Source organism: Mustela putorius, unplaced genomic scaffold, assembly GCF_011764305.1.
Source record: "Mustela putorius furo isolate JIRA1106 unplaced genomic scaffold, ASM1176430v1.1 tig00000174_pilon_pilon_pilon, whole genome shotgun sequence".
Taxonomy (NCBI): domain Eukaryota; kingdom Metazoa; phylum Chordata; class Mammalia; order Carnivora; family Mustelidae; genus Mustela; species Mustela putorius.
The window spans coordinates 42519257-42543290 of record NW_025421304.1 but is presented as its reverse complement, the minus strand read 5'-3'; the positions used below and the strand labels follow the sequence as shown (position 1 = coordinate 42543290).

The following is a 24034-nucleotide window of genomic DNA, read 5'->3' as shown; positions in this document are numbered from 1 at the left end:
GAAAAGGGAGGTGCAGGGAGACGGAGTGGTGTGCCCAGGGCCGTGTAGCCGCGGACCAGCCCTAGGCCCTGGGCTCTCCCAGTGCGCTCTCGTTTCTGACACAGCCAACGGTGAGTGAACCCAGACACAACGAAGGCGGCGCTGGCACCGTCACCACAGGGCCGAGGAGGGGCACGGACAGTGCCACGCGCATGCCCAGGGAGGGAGGAGGAGGAAGAGGCTGTCGTGGAGGCGTCGGCCCCTTGGTTGTCGGTGGCAATGGGCCAGTGACAGTGAGATAATCTCGGGGGAGGGCTCCCTTCTCACCACAGACAGCCCCTCAGACCTCCCAGAGGGGCTCACGGGGACAAAGAGCCAAGTCCCTTCCCTCCCTCTGGGAGAACCGGCCGTGGGGTTAGGAAGGCAGAGAGTGCCCGCGACAGGTCGCAAAGTCCATCCCCGCCGGCAAGGAGATGAGCGGGGCGGACGGGGCCTCGACAAGACTGGAAGGTGCCCAGGGGGTCGTCTGGGCTGGCCATAGGTGCCCAGCTGTGAAATGCCCGATTACAGAGCACAGATGTGACCGGAGGCTGGCTCTCTCGGAGCAGGACGGCCCCCACGATGAGGGTCGAGGCTGATGACAGCCTGGTCTGTCGTCAGAGGAGCCCCACCCCGCCCACCCCGCAGGCAGCATGGCCGCACGGCCTTGTGGTGACACAGCTGGGGTCGGACACATGGCAGTTAGAAATCTGGCACGACGGCATGGGACTGCTGACCTCCCAAGCCTCGCTGCCTCCTCCACAAACAGAACCCTTCTCGTGTTCCGACTTCCAAATACTCCGCACGTCCGTGGACTGCAGGACAGGCAGAAGGCATATCCTGATGGGTCAGGGGCCATCACGATGGCACTAGTCCCCTTGTTTGTGGTTACTTTCAGCAGGGACATGGGACACACCTAGCCAAGGAGCCCAGGGGCTTCAGTGAAAGATTTCTTCTCCTTAAAATTGATACACAAAGGGGGCGCCTGGGTGGCTCAGCGGGTTAAGCCTCTGCCTTCGCTTCAGGTCGTGATCCCAGGGTCCTGGGATCGAGCCCCACATCGGGCTCTCTGCTCAGCAGGGAGTCTGCTTCCTCCACTCTCTGCCTGCTTCTCTGCCTGCTTGTGATCTCTGTCTGTCAAATAAATAAAATCTTTTTTTTTTTTTGAAGATTCCTTTTTTTTTTTTTTTTTAATTTGACAGGCAGAGATCAGAAGTAGGCAGAGATGCAGGCAGAGAGAGAGGAGGAAGCAGGCTCTCCGCAGAGCAGAGAGCCCGATGTGGGGCTCGATCCCAGGACCCTGGGATCATGACCTGGACTGAAGGCAGAGGCTTTAACCCACTGAGCCACCCAGGCGCCCCAATAAATAAAATCTTTTAAAAAATTGATACACAAAGAAAGATCATCTTTCTCCTTCTGTTGGAAGCTGGATGTGATGCCCGGAACGGCTGCACTCACTTGTGAGCATGAGGAGAACCAGCACGAGGTCAAGGCTGACGCCCCGAGGATGGCATATTATAAGGACAGAGGAGGCCGGGCCCCCAGTGGTGTCTGTGAGCCACAGCATAACCAACTCTGGAGCCTTCCTATCTCAGGACTTTTTGGCTTTTTAAGCTGCTAGTTAGCGGGTTACGTGGGTAACGCCACATGCTAAGGTCAGAAGCATGCAGGAATGGTGAACAGAACATATTACCATTAAACTTTATCATACACTTGATATAGAAAGACGTAGTCAAAGACAGGTGACCAGAAATACGAAGATGTGCGAGTCACACAACTGTTCTCTACGGCGGCCGTCCGCTCCCCAAGGCAGGCCGGTGCGTGGGTCGGCCGGGGGGGTCCCCAATGGCTCCTCTGCCTTTTTTCTCATCTTCTAATTAAGAAGTTAACCTCATGTGACCCCCAAATTCTCTTCCAAATCAAGTCTTTCCCATCCTGGGGCTCGCAGTGTGTTCTAAGGAAATATTAACAATACTTTGGGAAAAATTCCTCTCCACAAGCATGAGGATAGAAACATAATTACACAAAACAGACCGTCTCTGATAGACAAGATGCTGTACTAATTGGAGAAATTGGCGTGGTACCACCGTCTTTACAGAAGAGAAGGGAGACCTTCGGACGAAGCATTGCAAAAACTTATTTGGGACGTCGGAACAACCATCAGCAAACTTTAGCCAGTGTCTATGTAAGGCGTCCATCTAGAGCTGGAAACCCAAAGTTACAAACACGTATCAGACCCAGTCCCCGTTCTCAGGGAGCTTAGAATTTAGTTCAGGTTCTAACAGACGCGTGTCGGTGGGACTGACCTTCCCTTGGGATGTGCTAGCACAGCCTTTGCGCATTTCATAACCAGGCTCAGCTCTGATGGTTCCGTACAGATGTCCGTGTGGCGTGCTGTCCCTGCACGGAAGAGAGAAAGTCTCAGCACCAAGGAGCCCATGCATGAGGAGAACCACACACATGACATGTGGACCAGTGGTTTAAAGAAACACCAGCTATAGAAACAACTCTTCAAACAAGACCGGAAGCGGACGTCAAACACACATGGCACCCACAAGCACGACACACGTGTGGTGGTCCACACGTGATGGTGAGGCTTCCACTTGGTCTGGAAACCTCTGACATGATTAGGGCCACACAGTGGCCAGGACGGGGGTCCGTGCTGCTGGCTGTGTGCAGAGGGAACTCAGCCTCTTCACCTGCGAAAGCAGGACCAGGAGAAACCATACAAAGTACCCATCCTCCGGCAGGTCCCCACAAGGGCTGCGAGCTCCATGACACCAGGTCACCTGAGCCGAGTGGAAGGGACACTCCACGAGGACCTTCCTTATGATTGGCCTCCAGCTGTGCCATCCTGGAGGGGACAGGAGGAGCAGGACTGGGGACCAGGAAGCCTTTGCTCAGGTCCCGCTCTGTCAGCATCTGCTCTCTTTCCTCAAGGCCTGACGGCCTCCTCTGCCAGGTGAGGATAAGGATCTATTGATTTCAAAGGCATGTCACAGGGTTAAATGAGGCATGAAAGTGCTTTGTCCCCTGGCATTTCTGCCTTTCCTGCTTTGGGTGCCAAAACCTTTAGCTTGGCCGTGCTTGGCAGGAGGCACAGAGTGAGCCCAGCCTTGAGGCCTAGCTCCGCACTCGCTAGCTGCCTGTCCTTTAAAAGTGACTTGAGACTCTGGTCCCTGTGCACCAAACCCACTGGATAAATGACAGCAGGTGTGATAACATCCTGTTGTTTCTGTTCTGTGACACGGAAATGGCTTGGGCCAACCTGGGGATTTTCTGTGCTGTGCACACACACACATACACACACCACGCACACTAAGGTCAGGGGGCCTCATTCAGCATCAAGAGCTCGTTCAGAGTCCAGGCGACGTGGCAGTCTTCTCCCGCTGGCCGTCTCTACTGTTTCCAGCTCCAAGCCTGGTGTGGGACCCCTACCTTCATCAGGACACAGGAGGAAGATGCTCCTAGAGGGGCCACCAGCCCCCACTTCTTGACGCCCTGCTGAGCAAGATCTCCTCTCATTCCCCAGCCGCCTTTTGAAGCAGATACTTCTACCTCCATTTTGCGAAGGGAGGGGGGACACGGGAGACACACTGCGAGCTGGGGGTGAGAGCCAAGACGAGAATCTGCTCCCTCCGACCTCCGACCTCCGCAGCAGCTCCTGCCCTAAACCTGTCTGGTCCACCAGAGGGAAGATGGCTTTGGGAAGGCTTCCGTGGGCAAGCCACGGAATTGGCTAGGCACCAACAAGGGAGAATTGTGGGGCGGGGGCTGCTTAAAATAGCAGAAAGCTGTTCTCTCTCAGCTCTGGAGCCACGAGCCCAGGGTCAAGGTGGTGCAGGGTCTGTCTCCCTCTGGAGGCTCGACGGGAGGTCCTTCCAGCTCTCGGGGCTCCTCGCCCCTGTCGTCACGTGACCGTGGCCTTGTCTCCTCTTCCGGAAGGGCGCCAGTCCGTGGATTGGGACCACCCTCGTGACCTTGTCTCCGCCCGTGAGACCTGCAAAGACTCTACTTCCAGATAGAGTCACATTCCCAGGAACCAGGGATAAGGACTCCAAAACGTCTTTTTTGGGGGACACGACCCCTAACAGAGACTGTGCCAGCCTGCTGTCTCGGGGAGGGATTATAAAGGACCACACCTGCCCCCTTCAGAGGCACAAAGACGTCTTCTTCCAAGATCAGACCCCACCCCCCACCCCTGCTCCCGTGGCCTCGGGTCAGCCTTGCCTCAGTCGGGGCCTCAGACGCGCCCTTCTCCTTCCTCACACCCGCTGTCCGCCAGACGCCGCTGACGCAGGGCCTCGTCTCTCCTCAGCCCGCCTGAGGGTTTTCTTGGACACATGAATCCCCAAATCTGTCAGAGACGAAATGGTTTCCATGAACGGCCCTGCTCCACGTGGACCGGACCCCCACCCGCAACCTCGTACTTGCCGCCCACGTGGCCCCTCAGCGCTCAGGGCTCCTCCCCGGCCCGGCACCGGCAGTGGTTATCTGTCCCCAGGTGGCACACCTGTGCAGGCAGGGTCCCTTCTCTGGTCCTCACCTTTGTGACGAGGAAACTGCTCTTGGGGGAGGAGCTCCGGGGCAGGCGGCTTCACAGCATAGGGGTGGGGTGAGCTAGAAGAAGCATTCCCCCTGAGGACCCGAACGCCACCTGCTAGTGCTTACCGAGCACCTGCTCCGCCCACCATCTCCGAGTCAACGAGGTAGGAGCTCCTGGCCCCCAAGCCAGGGGCACCTAGAGCAAAAGCCTTTGCTGCTTGGTTCTTTCGGGAGTGGGGGGCAGAATGCAATTTTCTGGGATGTTACTCTGAAGACGCAATTTGTTATGTTAAAGGACTTTAGCAAGATTGCTCCGGGTCCTAAAAACCTATAAAACAGCAGGATAAAATGTGGTTAGAACCACCTGGCTCCCTCGTCTTCAGTAACAGCTCGAGCACAAGAAGAGAGGACATGCATCTGATTCCCATCAACCTCTGAAGCCACCGAGGACACCGCAAGCCGAGTTCATTTGGTGCCTCTGTGCCTTTGCAGGGGCCTGAAGTTCTCATGGGTGGGAGGCTGAATGCGCGCAGGAGCCAGGGGAGGGGACCACGGCATTGTCCGACCCCACACCTTCATCCCCCTCATCATTCCCAGCATCCCCACCCTCAGACCTTCCCCAGGAGCAGAGGTATGTTAATTTGTGCGGCTGCAGAACCCATTACCCCAAACTCAGAGGCCGGAAACAGCACCCACGTAACAGCTGGCAGCTGCCCACGCCAGAAATCAGAAGAGACGCCACCTAGGATCTCTGCTCAGGGTCTCAGGGGCAGAAATCAAGGTGCCAGTGGCTGGGTTCTTGCCAGGGGGAGAATCTGCTTACAAGCACAAGCAGGTGTGGCAGAATCCACTTCCTTGAGGCCAAAGGTCTGAGCTCCCTGTGTCCTCTGCCGGCTGGAGGTCAGGGCCACCTTTGCTTCCTTCCCTTACGGCCCTGTCTGCTTTACAAACAGTGCTGACATGTCCCATCCTCCTGACCCTTCTGACATCGCCGACACCCCCTTCTGCCACCAGCCCGAGAAAACACTCTACTTCTAAGGTTCACCTGATTGGGCCAGGCCCACCCAGATAATCTCTTCACTTAAATTAGTGTTTGGATAACCAGGGGCTGCGAATCCTGGCAGAGGGGAGGAAGGGGAGGCATCCTTGGAATTCTGCCTACCCTGGGAGGTCTTACAGGGAGAGCTGCAAGAGAGTCCCCTTCCCCCATCTCATGGCAGGGAAGAACCATCTTCCTCCCCCTCTGGTATGAAATGGCACTTTCTGGGGCGCAGAGGAATTTGTAGAAATTCGCCCCTTACCCTGAAAGAAAAAACAAAACAGACCTGGCCTCCGAGGGGAAACACAAATATTCGTATTGAACAAGCCTGTCTTCTGCAGACTGTGGGGCAGGCCGTCCATTAGGTCACACTTGGTTGGCCAGATTTTTTTTTTCCTTTTTTCAGGGCATTTTAACGTGACAGGCTATCAGAGATTTTCAAAACTGATCTTCCGAATGAAGCACAAGTGACCCAATATAGCAACTCTTCATTGCTGGGCGCGGATGACCCCAGCAGCAGCAGTAGAGCCCCGCGAGGGTCCCCACGCTCTCAGCACACAGGTTGTGGGGGCCCCAGACAGCACCACCTTTCCCTCACTGGTTTGGGCTGGTGTCCCCCCAAAACCCATGTCTACCTGGCACCTAGGAACGTGACCTTATTTGGAAATGGGGTCTTTGCAGATGTATGCACACTAGATGAGGTCAACTGGATCGGGCGGGCCCTGAACCCAAAGCCTGGGGGCCCTGCGAGACAACGGACACTTGGGCACAGGCATAGGAAGGCTACATGGAGATGGAGGCAAAGGCTGGAGTGGTATGGCTACAGGCCAAGGCGTACCAAGCTGCCCCACCGGCCCTACGATTCCAAATACCCAGCCTCCAAGGCTGTGAAAGGATCCATTTCTAAGGCTTCAAGCCACAAAGTTTGTGATAATTTATATATGCAGCCCTAGGAAACTAACACACCCACTGTGTGTGTTTATGTATGTATTTATTAATATTTTGGTTCTTTATTACAGAGAGAGAGATCACAAGAGGAGGAGAGGGGAAGGGAGAGGGAGAAGCCGACTCCCCGCTGCGCAGGGAGCCCAATGTGGGGCTTGATCCCAGGACCCTGAGATCAGGACCTGAGCCGAAGGCAAACGGTTCACCGACTGAGCCACTCAGGTCCCCCAGTGTCTGTGTGGTTTTTTAATATAATCCTGACTGGCTATAACCCTCCCTCTATTATATTACTCCATCCATCTTACTTTTTCCTGACCTCTTTAGAGCATGTTAATTTGCAACCCTGGTGTAATTAAAAATAAAACTGGGCTTCAAAAGCAAACACCTCATATTACATGTAAGAATAAACTCCAGGGGTGCCAGGGTGGCTCAGTGTGTTAAGCATTCCATTCTTGATTCAGCTTGGATCATGGTCTCAGGGTCATGAGGTCAAGCCCTGCCTTGGGCTCTGTGCTGAGTGTGAAGCCTGCTTAAGATTCTACCTGTCCCTCTGTCCCTCTTCTCCCTGCTTGTGCATGAAAGCATGTGTGCTCTCTCTCTCCCAAATAAATAAATAATATACTCCAAATGGGTTAGGGATCTAAATATGAAAAAAATGAGATCCTATACATAATATAAGAACACACATGCTCTAGGGAGGGGTTTCCTAACTATAACTAAAAATACAGATGTAATAAATGATCATATAAATACTTTTTCAAGGTAAAAACACCATAACTAAAGTCAAAAGCAAGAGACAAACTGGAACAGAATATTTTCAACATAAATCACAGATAAAGGGCTAGTAACTCTAATACATGAAAAACTCTTAAAAACTGATGTGGGGGCACCTGGGTGGCTCAGTCTGTTAAGCATCCAATTCTTGGTTTCAGCTCAGGTCATGATCTCATGGGTTGTGGGATAGAGCCCCATGCTGGGCTCCTCACTCAGCTTGATTCTCTCCCTCTGCCCCTCTCCGTGCTCATGCCCCTTCCCCAGCTCTCTAAAACTAAATCTTTAAATTAAATAAATAAATAAATAAATAAATAAATAAAAATCAACAGAAACAAAGATGCAAAACCTGATTGAAAAATGGGCAAAAGGCATGAACAGGCAACTCATTAAAAAAAAAAAAAAGATACAAAAATGGCATCCACATCTGGGTCTCCGACCCTTCCAAAGACTCTGAGTCCCTGTTGTAATTTAATAACACTGTTTCTGCTCAAACCAGACATAGTGGACTCTGCTGTTTTCATTTTGTTTCATAAGCAGAGGCTGTTTCCAGATATCAATCCACCTCAAAGCACAAAGACTTTCCTGCCTACAGCGTCTCCAAAAATTTCTTACACGGACTGTGGAGACAACGGTGTGAAAGAGGAGTTCATGGGTGTATTTTCAGGCAATCACAGTTTTATCACAACAGGAGCACTACCTTCCGGGGTGAGCACCTTGAAGGAGGGAGCGCTACTTGATCTGGCGAGCTCTGGTGTGTTTGCTTAAAAAGAATCCTCCCATATTTTAGAGTTACCCCTCCTCACCCAGACAATAGGTTATCTGCCTTTGGAATGTGTTTTTCACCTGGACTTGAGTCTGGGTGTGTCCTGCGTCTTGAGCCGTCAAGCTGGGCAATAAAGCCTTGCCTGGGATGGTGCTGGGAAGAAATCCAGTTCCTGCACGTTAGCCCTGCTTGTGCTTCTCAGAAACACCCAGTGGATCTAGAGGAGGTAGATCGGGTTTCAGCCTGGTGCAAGGTCCGGGTGAAGCAGAACTGCCTTTCGAAACTCTATCAGCAAAGCACAGAAACAACCTGAATGCCCAGCTATAGGGGATTAGTAGGAAACACGGCAGTGCATCCAAACAACAGGATTCTGGGCTGCCCTTGAAAAACGGGACTTAGGAGAGAGTCTGTGACATGGGAAGACCTCTGCGATATGTTGTTAAATGGAAAAAAGGAGATCACAATGCGGAGAACAGCCCTATTTTTGCGGAGGATGCCACTTCTGTAAAAACAGGTGTGCGTGAACACATGTGAATACAACAGTGTTTAGAGGGATGTATTTTAGAATGCTAACGTTGGTTATGACCAAGAAGTGAGATTATTTGTGACTTCTATATTGTCTTTTAGCGAGATATAATCTCTATACCAGGAGTATGTATTACCCCATAATCAGGCAAAATAGCACTAATATATATGTATATTATGACTTATATGTGTATAAAACCCTGAATTTATTTGCTTTTAAATAGTCCATTAGAAAAACGCCCCTGTGCCGGGGTGGCGTGAGAGCAACCGATGAACCATGGTTAGGGAAGCTGGGCGACAGGGACACAGGCAACCACTATACCAGTCAAATGACTTGGGTGTGCTGGAGAACTCCCACAGTAGACAGATAAGCAAAACACACAAAACCAAAAGCAGCAGGGAATTAATTGTGGGCTTTTAGAGATATAACTGTGATGTGAGAACGGGGAAAATGTGAAAAATGAACAAACACACAAAAGAAATAGGGCTCGGGACTTAGCGAGAACCCACGAGTCCCTGGTGGTGTGACCTCTCTAAGCCTCGGCTTCCCCGGCTGGAAAGGAGGAGGGAAGGTCCCTGAGCTCGCGCAGGCCTGGGATCCCGACCTAAGCGATTATTGTGGGGGTTGCTCTTGGTCCAAAGAAGCAGGCTACATGTCTGAAAGCCAAACCTCTACTCCCCAACGTCATTTTCAAATATCAGGGTGATGGGGGTTACCCAAAAGCGAGCGTAATGCAGAGTGCCAGACCTCAGCCCCTGGGAGTCTGACTCCACACCTGGGGTCAGGCTAAGGAATGTCCATCTTAAATAAGAGCCCAGGGCAAGTCACTGCTGTGGAAATGCCGCACCTAGCCAAAGGTCAAAGACATCCAGGAAAGCAGGTCCTCCCTGGAGGTAAATGTGCAGCTGTGTACAAACCGCGCCAGGCGCGAATGGGACGACCGCCCATTTACGACTCCAGGTGGACTCGGTCAGCAAAGTCCAGGCTGGGAGAAACCGGCTGCCACATATGTGACCAGTCTCTGGTGTGCAGAAATAACGAACAAATGACAGCTCACCTTCGGGCTTTCCTCCGGGACGGACAGTCTGGGCAACTGACAGGCCAGGGCGTGGTTCCCACACACACCAACGGCACGGCCCTGGGCCCACGGTGACTGGGCGGCATCTGTAAAATGGAACAGCAGCAGCTCAGAAGCCGGCTGAGAGCTGCGGCGATCGCACGAGGCGCTCAGGAGCTGAGGCACCGGGAGAGGCTCCCGTCAGTAAGAGTAGGGACCTCACTTCTCAAGGCCTGCACGTAAGGGGCTTGGGGCCCTTGTCTTCTGTCTCAGAAAGGTGGGGCCTTGGACAAAGGAAAAATGAAACTCAGTAGGTGTCTCCAACTGGAGGCCACGCCCACCCCTCATTGAACCCTTAGGACCCCCGCACCCAGCCTGTGTGTGTATGTGGTCCCTGACTGTTCGGGGAGCTCTTGTCTTAAAGGGAGTCTCCACCCTAACCCTCTTTTCATTTTCCTATCACAACGCGGTCTCGAGGCTCCTGTTCTAGGGTTGGCTTGTGAACGAGTCACAAGGGAGAAGTGGGGTGACAGGGGCCCGGTGGGGTGCGGGCACTGGACCTGGCGGCCGAGCTCTGGCCTCAACCCTGGTCCTGCCGCTGCAGCAGGGTCACCATTGTCACCGTTCCAGCCGCAGGAAGTCGTCCCAGGCACATCACACCTTCATTGCAAAACTCGTTTCTTTGGGGCATTTGGGGTGAACTCCCAGTCTCTCCCTGTCTCTCTTTCTCTAAAATAGTATTAATGTATATTCCATTCCAGCTCTACGGAAAACATAGACATACTGTTCTGCTCTAGACCTAGACCGTGAGCTCCCGAGGGCAGGGCCCACGGCACTGGGAGACCCCGGCTGGAGTTAGGCACGTGGCGGGTAAGTCCACTCCTGGGCGTGAACCTGCTCTTCCACTCAGCGTCTTACTGGGAATCTCTCCTGGTCTCAACTCGTGGCCTGCTTCCCTTTTACCTAGAACGCCTCTGATGGTGTGGAGGAACACCGTGCTGTCTGACTTACCCCACACCGGCCCTCCAGCCCCCTCCCATGGATCCTCAGGCCCCCCACTTTGAAGGCGGTGGAGAAATGTTCAAATCCCACTTGAAGCCAGGGGTCACCTTTTGCAGACAGAAGGAGAGAGACCAGCTCCCTCAGAGCTGGAGGCTGTTTTAGGGAAGGAGCCCAAGGTGGGAGTGAGGGCAGCAGCAGGCTAAGAGAACCACAGCCTCATGGCCAGCGCCGAGGGACTGTGCTGGGAGGGGCAGGCAGGTCAGCGTCCGCTCTTGCCTCTGGGAGGCTCCCGGCTGCTTCCCAGGAAGAGGACAGTAGGCCAAGAGAAAGCTCCTGCAGGCGCGTGGGCTATCTGCTCTGGAGACGGGAGTGCAGGCCGTCTGTTCCTTAAAGCAGAGGAGCTGGGCTTCATTCCTCTTGGAGGGGCCCACGTCCTTAGCGGGGTCTGGTCCTGCAGGATTGCGATTCACCGTCCGTGGGGCTGAATCGCACGGCGCTGCAGAAGCGTCCAGGCGGCAGCTGGGGGCAGCCGTAGCAAACGACCGCCGGCTGGGGTTTCACACGACGGAAGTGTTCTTCTGCAGTGGGACAGCCGCAGGCCTGTGCTCCCTCCACAGGCTCAAAGGGAGGGTCCTTCCTCCCTATGCCTCTGTCTTCCGTGGTGTCCCCCATCCCAAGTCTCTGCTTGTGCCTTCCTGCTACAAGGGACACTGTCAATTTGATTCTTACCTAAAGTGTATCTGCAAAGACACTATTTGCAAAAAAAGTCCCATCCCGAGGTTCTGGGTGGACATGGCCTTTTGGGGACCTCACCGTTCTGGCCAGTACAGGCATTCAATAGCAAATAGCACACTCAAAAGTGGCAAGAAGGCAAGAGGAGGCCTCCTGGTACGTGTGGCTCAGTTGTCCCAGCTGTCCAGAGCCCCTGTTAGCCCCTCTGACACCCACTGCTGGCTGGGAGTGGGGTCCTGGCTTCCTTCTACTGATGGAGGCTTGAGTGAGTGGCCGAGGTCCCACAGCTGGCCAGAGCTGGGACTGGAAGATGGGTCAGCTTGATGACCTGGGGGCTTCACAGCCTGGCTGGGCTGGATTGGAGGAACCCTCCGTGCTGGAGGCCCCGAGATCCTTCCGCTCCGAGTGACCTAATTAACCAAGAGAAGGCAAAGGTGTTGACTCACCTTGATGTTCACCTTGCTTTACTTCCACATATCATAAATTTTGGAATGTGGCTACTCTCCTGGAATCACTTGAAAAGGTGAGGTCAAAGAGAACAAGGGTTCATTATTCATAGAAATTAGTCTGTACTGGGGACGTGGGGCAGGAAGACCCAATGAGGCCAGACTTTCCTGCTGTCCATGTGGGTGTTACACTGCCTCAGGTTGTCCCCCAGACGCTGGCATGCCTGGGACTCTCACCGGATGCCGGGATGTTTGGGCTGTCACCCAGTTCCTGCGATGCCGGGAACTGTCACCTGGTTGCTAGGGAGTCTGGGACAGTTATCTGGTTGCTAGGACGGCTGGGACTGTCACCTGGATGCTGGGATGTCTGGGGCTGACACTGGGTTGCTGGGATGTCTCGGGCTGTCACGTGGATGGTGGGAAGTCTGGGGCTGTCACCCGATTGCTGGGATGTCTGGGGCTGTCACTCGATTGCTGGGATGTCTGGGGCTGTCACCTGGGATGTCTGGGGCTGTCACCTGCTTGCTGGGATGTCTGGGGCTGTCACCCGGTTGCTGGGATGTCTGGGGCTGTCACCCGATTGCTGGGATGTCTGGGGCTGTCACTCGATTGCTGGGATGTCTGGGGCTGTCACCTGGGATGTCTGGGGCTGTCACCTGCTTGCTGGGATGTCTGGGGCTGTCACCCGGTTGCTGGGATGTCTGGGGCTGTCACCCGATTGCTGGGATGTCTGGGGCTGTCACCTGATTGCTGGGATGTCTGGGGCTGTCACCTGGGATGTCTGGGGCTGTCACCTGGATGCTGGGATGTCTGGGGCTGGCACCTGCTTGCTGGGATGTCTGGGGCTGTCACCCAGTTGCTGGGATGTCTGGGGCTGTCACCCGGTTTCTGGGATGTCTGGGGCTGTCACCTGGATGCTGGGATGTCTGGGGCTGTTACCCGGTTTCTGGGATGTCTGGGGCTGTCACCTGGTTGCTGGGATGTCTGGGGCTGTCACCTGGATGCTGGGATGTCTGGGGCTGTTACCCGGTTGCTGGGATGTCTGGAGCTGTCACCTGGATGCTGGGATGTCTGGGGCTGTCACCTGCTTGCTGGGATGTCTGGGGCTGTCACCTGGGGTGTCTGGGGCTGTCATCCGGTTGCTGGGGTGTCTGGGGCTGTCACCCGGTTGCTGGGATGTCTGGGGCTGTCACCTGATTGCTGGGATGTCTGGGGCTGTCACCTGGGATGTCTGGGGCTGTCACCTGGATGCTGGGATGTCTGGGGCTGTCACCTGGGATGTCTGGGGCTGTCACCCGGTTGCTGGGATGTCTGGGGCTGTCACCTGGGATGTCTGGGGCTGTCACCTGGTTGCTGGGATGTCTGGGGTTGTCACCTGGGATGTCTGGGGCTGTCACCTGGTTGCTGGAATGTCTGGGGCTGTCACCTGGGATGTCTGGGGCTGTCACCCGGATGCCTGCTCCTCCTGTCACTGGCTAAGAACCCCAGAGTGGCTCTGGGAAATCTGCCCAAGGAGTGGAGAGGGGTCAGGGATTGGGAAGCACATTTTCTTCTCCCTAGCGTGGCTCTGCAAAATCTGTCCAACCCTGAAGTCCCAAGGCTGGAGAAGGTCCTGTCCGGAAGTGCCCAGCGTCCTGGACCGTGTCCCGAAGAAATCGGCGCACGGATCCGGTCCTTAGTCCCGCGCGCTGCCGAGACCCGGTTGAGCTCCGCAGGGCGGGGAGGGCAGGGCAGGGCGCGCCCCTCGCCCCCGGCTCCCACGGCTGTGAACCAGTGAGCCCGCGCGCGGGTCACCGACACCCGCACGCGGGACCTGCGGGCGGGGGGTGGGCTGCGGGGCTGCACGGGGCAGCGGTCTCCGCACGCACGGCCGCCGCCGGAGGGGCCCGGCCGCAGCCCGCAGCCCGCAGCCCCGCAGCCCGCAGCCCGCAGCCCGCAGCCCCGCAGCCCGCAGCCCCGCACCCGCCGCGGGCGCACCTGCGCCGCCCCGGCTCCCGGCTCGCGGCTCGCGGACCGGCGGCGCACAATGGCTCCCCGGGGCGCGGCCCGCACGGACCGGCGCCGGCCCGCTCTCCGCTCTCCGCTCTCGACCTTCTCGCGAGCCCCCGGGGCGGGAAGGAGGGCCCTGAGCTTCCGCGGAGGCGCCCGGGGCTCAGAGAGGCCAAGCGACTCGGCCAAGGTCACACAGCGTCGCGGACGGGGCGCCGGGGCCGCACTGCAGCAGCTGCGCGGGGACCCTCGCCGGCTCCCGACGGGGACGCCCCGGAGTCGCCCGGGAGGGCGGGACGCCCGGCTTTCGCCTCAAACAATGCTCGGCGCAAATCTGCGGGAACAAAAGCGAGCGGGAATCCGGCCCGGGTTTTCCGGCGCGCCGGCCCCGCCGGCCACCGAGGGGCGGGCCGGGGCGGCTCCGGCGTGATCGACAGCCCCGAAGAGGCGTGGCCGCGGCGGGGGCGACTGGGATTGGGGGCCCGGGACAATCACGGGCCGAGAGGGGGCCGGCCGAGCCAATCAGCGGGGGGGGCGGGCCCGGCCGGCGCGGCTGTCGCGAGAGGCGGCCACCCCGCCCACTTGCGCCTCGTCCCGGCGCCCGTCAGCAGCGAAGGCGGCCGCGCTCGGCCCGGATCCGTCCGCGGCGCGGGGAGAGGCCGGAGCGCGAGGCCGCGAGTGCGGGCGCAGATCCCGCCGCCGCCGCCGCCGCGCCCGCCCGTCCCTGCGCGCTCCGCGCCCGCCCGCCGCTCCCGACGCGCCCGCCCGCCGCCCGCGGCCTCCGACCCGGCAACGGCCGGCCGGCCCAGGCGCGGCGGCGGCGGCGGCGGCGGCGGCGGCGGAGGACGAGGAGGAGGAGGAGCCGCGGCCGCCGCGGGCGGAGGAGGAGCGGGCGGAGGCGGAGGAGGGGGCATGGCCCGGGCGGCTCCGGCGGGGGGCGGCCCGCAGTGACAGACCCTGCGGCGCGGGGGGAGATGGGGGCGGCCGCCTCCCGGGCGACGACGACGACGACGACGACGAGGAGCGGCCGCCGCCGCCGCCGCGCACCGGCCGCCGCTGGGGACGGGCGCGGGCCAGGAGCCCGCCCGTGAGCGGGGGGCCCGCGGCCGCTCGCCGCCCCCGGCCGCCCCGGCCGCCCCGGGCCCCCCCGGCGCCCCGCGCGCGCCCGCCCGCCGGCCCCTGGCGGGGGTCCCGCCCGCGCCGCGCGCCCCCGGCTGCGTCCCCGGCCCCGGCCCCGGCCCCGGCCCCGGCCCCGGCGCGGCCCGCGGCGCCCGCCCGCCCTCGCCCGGCCCCGGCCCGCGCGCCCCCGGCCCCGGCGCGCCCCGGCCGCCCGCGCCCCCCGCCCGCGCCCGCCCGCGCCCGCGCCCCCGGCCCCGGCCCCGGCCCCGGCCCCGGCCCCGGCCGGCGGCGGCCCCCGGCCCCGGGGCGCGGCGCGGCGCGGGCGGCAGCATGGTGGAGAAGCGCTGCCCGCTGCAGAGGGACGGCGTGTACCGCTGGTTCTCGGAGCTGCCGTCGCCGCAGCGCGTGGAGTTCCTGTGCGGCCTGCTGGACCTGTGCATCCCGCTCGAGCTGCGCTTCCTCGGCTCGTGCCTCGAGGACCTGGCCCGCAAGGACTACCACTCGCTGCGCGACTCGGAGATCAAGGCCAACAACCCGGCCGACCTGGGCAGCCTCACCAACCTGACGGACGAGGTGGTGCGCAGCAAGCTGCTGGTGTCGCTGGCGCTGCTGGGCTCGGAGCAGCGCGAGGCGGCGGGCGTGCTCTACCGCACGCTCACGCACATCGACTCCATCATCCACAACTACGGGCTGCAGCTCAACGAGGGCCGCACGGGCGATGAGTTCCTGCTGCTCTTCACCATGGCCTCCAACCACCCGGCCTTCAGCTTCCACCAGAAGCAGGTGCTGCGCCAGGAGCTCACGCAGATCCAGAGCAGCCTCAGCGGCGGCGGCGGCGGCGGGGGCCACGGCGGCAAGAGCGCGCTGCCCACCTGCCCGGCCTGCCACAAGGTGCGCGACCCCCGCCCCCGCGTCCGCGCCCGGAGGCGCCCGGGCCCTGGGTCGGGGGGTGGGGGTGGGCTGCGCGGTCGGAGAGCGTGGTTGCAGGCTGCGCGTGCTGTGGTTGCAGGCGCGGGGAGGCCTTTGTCCCCGTCCTCGGGCCCCGGGCGACCGATCCGTCGCGCTTGGTGTCGCCCCGGCTCTCCAGGCCTGGTGTTTCTTAGCGGGAAGGGAGGGCGCGGTGGGGAAGGGGGCCTCCGCGGGTGGCGCGGGCGCCGTGCGGGGCCCTCCCGGCCCGCGTGTCCTTTCCCCCGGTGGGCCGGGTGCCGCCGCGGGGCAGGGGGCAGGTCGCCGCACCCGCACAGAAACACGTCCGCAGCCTTGCACGTGTGCGGGCTGCCCGGACTCCCGGGGTGCTGGTCTCTTAAGGGATGTTGGGTTCAGGGCTCCCTCTCCAAACTAAACAGGAAGGGCCTTGTGGTCATCTGCTTGGAAATGCGAACTTTTGGCTACATGTTTTGAAACTATGTAAACACCAAGCGTTTGGGGCTCAAACTCCTTTCTCACAGCCCCTGGGGACCTAGTGCCAAAATGGTGCTCAGAGAGAACAGGTTTCTCTGACCCGGAGTGGCCTGTGTTCAGATGACACTGGGACTCTGGGGGACAGACTGCAGTCAGGACCCGTCGGGCTGAGTGCCTTTCTCCGTGTCAGAGCCGTTTGCGTGGAACCCTTGGCTCCTGTCCCTTTGCGCTGCTGGGGGTCAAGCTGTCTCAAGCCTGGGCTGTAGCTCTTCTCCTCCAGGGTTTTTTCTGAGATGTGGTTGTGCCGTCGCGCCGGTTTAACCTGTGTCTTGTCTTTCTCCGGCGAGGGGGAGCTCCGGGCCAGTGGCTGTTCTGTTCTGTTGTTTTTAGTGTGTGTTTAAATGCCGGTGTGCCCCTCACGGTGGGCCCTGGTCGAAGAGCGGTGTTCCAGCTACCACAGAGGAGGCGCAGCGTCCTGGTAGGCCCTGTGGCTGGCTGTAGGGTGCCAGTGCCGTGTCCCCTGCTGGGCTCTCGGGCCCCGACGGTCAGCTGCACGAGCTGCCGGCCTCCTGTCGCGACGCCGGCCACGGAGGTCTGGGTTTCCCTGCGCCTGTTCAGCTCTTGAAGGCGATTCTTTGTGTCTACATGTCCACCCCTTACAGAAGGGGAACACGGCGATGATGATGTTGGTGACGTTAGACTGAAAACGTGCTTTATGTGAGAGCCCTTCCGTCAAGTGAGAAATCCCTCTGATGACCCCAGGGGCCAGGCTCCCCCTCACTCCTGCCCACGCACTCGGAACTGGTCACTGTGTGACCTTGGCCAGAGTCCCGCCTCCGCTTGGTGTTTCCCTGTGGAGTCGATGGCAGGTTCCCTGCCCCCGGGCCTGTTGCAGGGCGACTTGCCGTCTCGCGTGACGTCCCCAGCAGATGTGCAGGGGCTGCTCCCTTCTCTGCCAGGTCCAGTCCCTCTGGGTTTCTGTGGAGGAGTGCTGGCTTAGGCGAGGCCCGTCGTTACAGACTGGAATATTTATGTCTCAGAAGGTTCCTGTTTTCTAAATTGATTTTTGAATAGTCACTTGGAGCTGGCCGTGTTTTTTCTTCATCCCTGGGAAACTGGAGAATTCTGCCTGACCCTTACTAACGGCCTTACGGTGAGTAATCTTAGGGCTGTTCCTTCCCTGGTTCAGAGTAACCGCGGTGTCTAGCCCTCCCCACGCCCCTCTGTCCGTCTCGTCCATGTGACTCGGTTGCTCTGGAGGCCTGGCGCCCCCTCTGCGGCTTCCTCTGCTGAAATCTAACGTCCGAGCGGCTTCCCTTCTCGGGCTCTCGGGGTCTCACCTGTGCGGTGCCCCTGGGAGAGCAGCCCCGTTGGAGCCCCGCTCGCGTCTGCTCTCGGGGTCTCACCTGTGCGGTGCCCCCGGGAGAGCAGCCCCGTTGGAGCCCCGCTCGCGTCTGCTCTGGGAGCCGCTGTCCTTCTGTCTGCAGCTCTGAGCTCAGAGCCCTCGTGTTTGTCCTTTAGGGATAAAGACACGGGATCGATTTTTTTCTTCGCTTTGTTTAAAGCGATAGTTCTCATAACCATGTTTTCTGAGAGAGTCACGATTTGCAATCGCATCTCCCAACCTTCACTGTATTATTTGGTGATTTTTCCTGCTCGGCAGATGAGCAGAAGGCGTTTAGGGGAGTGAATGAGGTGAATACACGTTTTCACGTCCAGAGAGGGAAGCAGTCGGCGCGGCCAGGCTGATGGTGGACGGCGGGAGCGCGGCTGTGCTCACCGGGGCACGGGCGCCGGGTGCCTTAGCTACGCGGTTTCTCGGGGTTCGGTGTGAGCCTGTGATAAAGGTCGCCTGGGACTCTCCCTCTCTTCCTAGTTAAGTAAAAAACTATACTTTGGGGAAAAGTTTAACTTTACCCTTTGCAGTCTTTTCTTTGTGTAAACAATCATGGATTAGAAGTACATGCTCGTATTTTTTTCATTTTCGAGATTTGATTTTTTTTTTTTTAATTAAGATATGGTATTTTATTTTTTTATTTTTTTTTTAAAGATTTTATTTATTTATTTGACAGAGAGAGATCACAAGTAGGCAGAGAGGCAGGCAGAGAGAGAGGAGGAAGCAGGCTCCGTGCTGAGCAGAGAGCCCGATGTGGGACTCGATCCCAGGACCTGGGATCATGACCTGAGCCGAAGGCAGCGGCTTAACCCATTGAGCCACCCAGGCGCCCTCGAGATTTGATTTTTAAAAGTCATAAAACTCACCCTTTGAAAGTGTACATTTAAGTAGTTTTTAACGTACTGACAGAGTTGTGTGACCATTCAACCGTGCCCTTCCGGAACATCCTCATCACCCCCCAGAGAAACCCCACACCTGTCCCTGACAGTCCCTCCCCTCCAGAGAAACCCCACACCTGTTGACAGTCCCTCCCCATTCCCGCTCCCCAGCCCCTGACAGCCAGTCCTCTGCGCGGTGCATTTGCTTGTCCCCGACGTTTCGTGGAAGCGGGCTCAGCCGGTGGGTGCCCTTCCGTGTCTGGTGGCGCTCTCAGCATCATGTTCTCCAGGTTGACTCCTGGGGTAGCGTGTGTCAGTGCTTCTCTACCTTTTTAGGGTTGAGTACTGTTCATGGTGTGGGTAGACCCCGTTTTGTTTCCCACGTGTCCGTGTACGGACACTGGGGCTGTCGCCCGAGCTTCTTTGTGCCCCTGCCCCAGCGTGGGTAATAGGCGCTTGCTCGCATCCCTTCCCCCGCACACGGAACCAGTCGTCTCTGGAGCGTCGTGCACACTTGGCCGTCTGAGGGACCTCCTGGCGGTGATGCGAGCCTGCCTGGGGGGTGTGGGCGCCGTGCAAACCATGGCTGTGGGTGGCGGGGAAGGCGCTGCTCTGACAGTCGAGGCCTGGCGTGGTCTGGGGTCCACATCGTGGTCTAGAGCTGGGTGGCCGCGTCCGCCGTCGGGCAGGGTGGCGGGAAGCTGCCCCCAGCCTGGTGTTTCAGGATCCTCAGGACAAGGATCACAGCCGAACACCCGCTCGAGGATCTTGCCGGGGTGCGGAGCCTCTCTGAAGGGCTGGTGGTAGGGGCCCCCTTGGGGGGGGTGTTCTCTGGTGCCCACGTGGGGCGCTCTGGGGTAAGCGCAGTGGGAGCGGATCCCGGGAGCAGGCAGCTAAGCAGGGCTGGCCCAGGGTGGGTGGTGCTCTGCGGATGGAGATCCTTGGGTTCAGAGGTGGAAGCCTGGTAGTTAGTGCGTGGGTTGCCATGTGAGGTCCGTGTGGCCCCTTCCGGTGCTGCCGCTGACAGTGCCGTGGCCCTCCCCGGGCAGGACTTTGTCTGGACCGCTGGTGTCCGGCTGGTGTCCTGGAGGAGCTGGGACCTCAGAGCACAACGGGGGAGCTCCAGCTTCAGCCCTTGTGCTCTGGCTGTGGAGGAGGGCGCGGGCCGGCGGGAGGACTCAGGCCTGCGCTCACGGCTCAGTCTGGCTGCCTTTGCTTCCTTGGCTTTGCTGATGACGCTCCAGGAGATGATGTCCTCCCGCATTCCAGATGCTTCGTTTTGGGCCAGCCTTTATAGGCTCCCGGACTGCCCTCTTTTGATGGTGCACACATGATAGGATCGCTAAGACGCGCTGGCGTGCACGGTCGCTCGGTGCAGGGGCCTCCCGTGGTGGAGACGGCGCTCCTCAGCAGAGGTGCTGGGAGCTGGTGCCCACCGGAGGGGGAGCCGCCCCCTGTGACATCAGGACCCCCATGTGCGCTGGTGCACTAGGGCTGTGTCCGACTCTGCCGAGGCTCGCGCTCCCGCTGCTGTTCTGGAGCGCAGCGGTGGAAGCCACAGGTCACCTGTCTGCCTCTGCCAGGTGCCATGGTGGTGTCCCTTAACGCTGTTAGAACACGGTTATAGACCCACATCTGTGCTTGCCGAGTTCCTGAGGCGCTTGACCTTTACCTGGTATTGGGCTCGGGTTTGCACACTTCCCCCTCCCTCCTGCACACTTCTTTACCTGCCCTTTGCACCGAGGACATTTGAGATTGATACATATTTCCCCCCAAATCAACAGAGGCGTCTTAGGGCCTTAGCGGCAAACTAGCAGAGGGGACGTTTTTGTTGTTCAGTTGGTGGCTGCCAACTGCCCTGCTAGTAAGGAACAATTTCTGTTACATTTAGGGAAAAATAGTTTCTATATAAGTGCGCTCTTTTTTCCCCCTGCCTTAGATGGATTACATTTCAGAAAAAAGATCCTTTGGAAGTTTCTTTCTTTTTTTATTACTTATTTACTTATTTATTTTTGAGAAACCACCATTTAGGACACCAGTTCTCTCGTGAGTTTGGGACGCGTTGCCACCAGCTCTCGGCGAGTGCACAGGTCACTTGAGGGATTCTGGTTCTGGACTCTGGCCCGCCCTGTGCCCTGCAGGGATCAGTGCCCGCCAGGTGGCTCGCCCCGGGCTCCGTGTGGAGCTGCTTCCCGTCGTGGTGCAAAGCCGTAGTCAAGAGCCTCGTGAAATAGGTTAATTCTGTCTCTTCTCTTTTGCTAGTGCAGCCAGAGTTTGTTCGGTCACTCTTCGCTGGATGGATGCGCGTAAGATAGGTTCATTCTGAAAGTCTGTGTCGCCCTGAGTTAGGAGGCCTGGGGTTCTTCAGACTGAAGACCAAGGCGAGACTGAACACCTTTCCCGTAACAGACACGCTAGCAGCCACTTGCTAGCGGTGACCAGGGCTTAAGGAGGTGGGCCTTCACTCGCCGTGGGGCCCCCAAGGACTGGCACAGACTTGGGGGCCTATCCCAGCAGCGGCGAGGAGCACTCCGGGCCTTGGGGACGCTTCTCACCGAGTCTTGCCTCTGAGTGGGGTTTGGGATTTTAGGTGGGTGTTTCTCAGGTCCATAGGAAAGTCACAAGCCCCTGGAAGGTCTCGTGTGTGCCCTGACCTTCCTCTTTCTCTCCCGGGTCTGAGACAGAGCGTTCTTTTGGTCGCAGGCGAGTCCCTCGGTCTGTTTTGGCCACATCTTCCTGTTTCCTCAGGGGCTCGCTCGCTCAGGTGCCTGGACTTTGCCGTTCCTGCTTCCCCCACCTCAGCCTCTGACCTCTCTGTTTCCCACCTGGCCCGTAAACACGGCCATGGTTCCTCCCTTCAGCGTCGTCCGCCTCTGTCAGCCGCTCCTGTCCCGTCGCCGCCACGTCCTGCAGTCCCGTCGCCGCCACGTCCTGCAGTCCCGTCGCCGCCACGTCCTGCAGTCCCGTCGCCGCCACGTCCGGCCCGGCCGACCTCCTTCTTCCTTGCCAGGGGTGGTCCCGTTTGCACAATCTGGTGTCTGTCCTTCTGACATTTTAATGCACAACCGTGGTTCTTCTAGAACATTCTGTGCACGTATTTAAATAATACAGGATCTTCTGACGGGTACCCTTGTGCAAGCTGCCCCCGCCCCCCAAAACGGTGCACCGAGCCGCTCCCCTTCAGCCTGTGCCTTGGCCTCCTGGAACCTGGTTTTTGCCCCCAACTTCTTGATAAAGTCTGTTTTTAGTAAAGGGAACTCAATGATCTCTTTAAATTAAAAAAAAAAAAAAAAAAGATAATCAGAGATAAAAACTGATAAGATACAGAAGACTATTCAGTGAAACATCTCCCTTTCCCCCCCCGCACATTGGAGAAGGGGCACATTGGAGAAGGGCACGTGGCACGTGGGACGTTTCCAGGTGTGGGCGACGTTCTGTCCCTTTACTTGGGTGTTGGTTCCTGTGACGTCACCTTTTAAAGAACGAGATCTCCCACCTTACCCCAGTTTGTCCCTCTCTTTGTTCCCTGTAGAACCTTCCGGAGAGACTTGCTTGGTATTTACAAATCGCTGCCTGGTGTCTTCCTCCTGACGCAGGTGTGTGCCCTGCTTTCTTGTCCTGACAGCTCTGCTGGACGTGCAGTCCGCGGCAGGCCGTGGACCGTCTTTCTTCTGGTTTCTGGCCAGCTCAACATTGAGGGAGTCCCTACCGGTGGACGTGTGGTTCCCGTGTTACTCTTTCGAACAACTCAGTCATTTGCAGATTATGTTTGTGTCACGTGTATGGCAGGGTGTGTGGCCTTCTCGAAGCCTGGAAGTGGGGTTGATGGTGGACCAAAGGGTGGGAGCCTTTGTAGTGATTTTGGACACTGTGGGGGCCCTGCCTCCGGCACCCCCACAGCAGCGTGTGTGAGTGCCTGTCGGCACGCCTCCGAGCAGTTCGGGGTGTGTGAGCTCCCGCATCCCCGTCCCCGCCGGCGGCTGGCCCTGGCTGCGGGGGTGCCTCTCGGGGGCTGCGGTTTGCTTCGCGGCCCCGAAGAGTGAGGTGGGACGTTCAAGCTCTGTGTTTCTGGCAGGCTCCCCACAGCCTTCGCCCAGTGCGCTGGGGGTGCTGGTCTTTGCTTTGTTGTCAGGAGCTCGGTAAGTCTCCGGGAGATGGTCCTTCGCTCGTTGGTAGAAGTGCGAGAACTTGTTTTCCTGCCTGTCGACGTTACCGTGCAGGTCCTCTTTATGGTCTCGCGCGGCTTCCGGGGTGCGCGTCATGGTCACACACGTGTTCTAGCTCGGGCCTCGCGCAGGCTGCCGTGTGCGTGGTGGTCGGCCTGGAGGAGGCGTCCCCGAGCGCCGTCTGGCCCGGAGCTCCGGTGGCTCCTCATCTTCGGTTCCACAGACCCGTCTGGAATTTATCTGGTGGGAGGTATGGAGCGAGGTCTGTGTTTTCCAAATGAAAACCCGGTTGCCCCAGTGCCACTTGCTGGAGAATCAGCCTTTTCCCTCTCGCGGCCGAGGTGACTGGACGGGCTCCCAGCTGCCTGGTCCACGGCGCGCTGTTCAGTCCTCACCTCCCCTCGCTTCTGTGGGCTCCCACGCAGGGCAGTGCCCGGGGGGGGGGTGCTCTTCTCTACGTTTAAGCCAGTGTGGGTGTGGAGGTGCCTCCCCAGACGCTGGCGGGCAGGAGACTGAGCGAGGCCTGAGTGTCCGGCGCACAGTCCCGCCCGGTCCGTGCCCGGCACTGCTGGTGTTGTTCTGGCTTCTCTGAGCGTTCTCAGGGGCTCTTGGCCCTCCCGCCCTTCGCATGATAGGGTTCTCACTGACGAACCCCAGATCTGCATGCCCAGCCAGGCCCGAGCTCCAGCGGGAGGGGCCAAGTGACTCGGGATGTCCAGAGGCAGGCTCCCCTGTCCGTGTGCGCGGCGGCTCCCCCCGTGCCCCAGCCCGAAGCCCAAGCCTCTCCTCCGCCTGTCTTCTCTCCTGGTCCCCCGTTGGGTCCTCGGCAACTCTGCGGGCTTCTTTTCTGTTGACGCCACCACGACCCGAGTCAGTGTTTCCTCTCTGCCTGTCCCCTCTCTCTGTGTCTCTCCCCATCGCACTTGACATCACGGTCCCATATGTGGCCCACCTTTGTGGAGGTGGACTTAGCTTTTGGGCCATGTGCCAGAGAGCCAGGGCGTAGATTAAAGTCGTTTTCAGGGAACAAGCACAGCTCTAGCCTCACGTAGCTTCATTCCTTCCCCCGAGTCAAGAACGCATGCTGGCCGGCGAGTGAGTGACCACCTCCTTTTAAGAATTAAGCTGATGTCATTGTTTAAGGTCCACAAGAAATAACTTGTAGCTGTTCTGTTGGGTCTTTTAATGAAATGATCCAGAAACTTTAGTACCCTAACTCTTAGAAATAACAGTGACGT

General features: G+C 58.5%; 1 protein-coding gene and 1 long non-coding RNA gene across 5 annotated transcripts in view; one reads left to right on the top strand and one right to left on the bottom strand.

Annotated features, from left to right (window-relative positions):
- Positions 1-1705: 1705 nt before the first annotated feature.
- LOC101675509 lies at positions 1706-13682 on the bottom strand. 3 transcript variants are annotated; one of them, XR_006605640.1, is made up of 6 exons: positions 9668-13682; positions 8165-8301; positions 4690-4891; positions 2325-4375; positions 2053-2222; positions 1706-1972 (listed from the first exon to the last, which is right to left on the bottom strand). It is a non-coding gene; the product is annotated as an uncharacterized LOC101675509 (long non-coding RNA). The 3 variants fall into 3 exon arrangements; XR_006605639.1 differs by having other exon boundaries at positions 1706-2222; positions 9668-9774; positions 10777-13682; XR_001179664.2 differs by having other exon boundaries at positions 1706-2222.
- A 1535-nt stretch (positions 13683-15217) lies between these two features.
- The window catches only part of ZCCHC14 (zinc finger CCHC-type containing 14), a 53608-nt gene continuing 44791 nt past the window's right edge, over positions 15218-24034 (top strand). Inside the window, exon 1 of one of the 2 annotated variants that reach the window (XM_045076402.1) lies at positions 15218-15846. In XM_045076402.1, coding sequence (XP_044932337.1) covers positions 15286-15846 — 561 coding nt within the window. In that variant the 5' untranslated portion in view covers positions 15218-15285. The remainder of the gene's footprint in view (positions 15847-24034) is intronic. The other variant, XM_045076401.1, reaches the window with a different exon arrangement.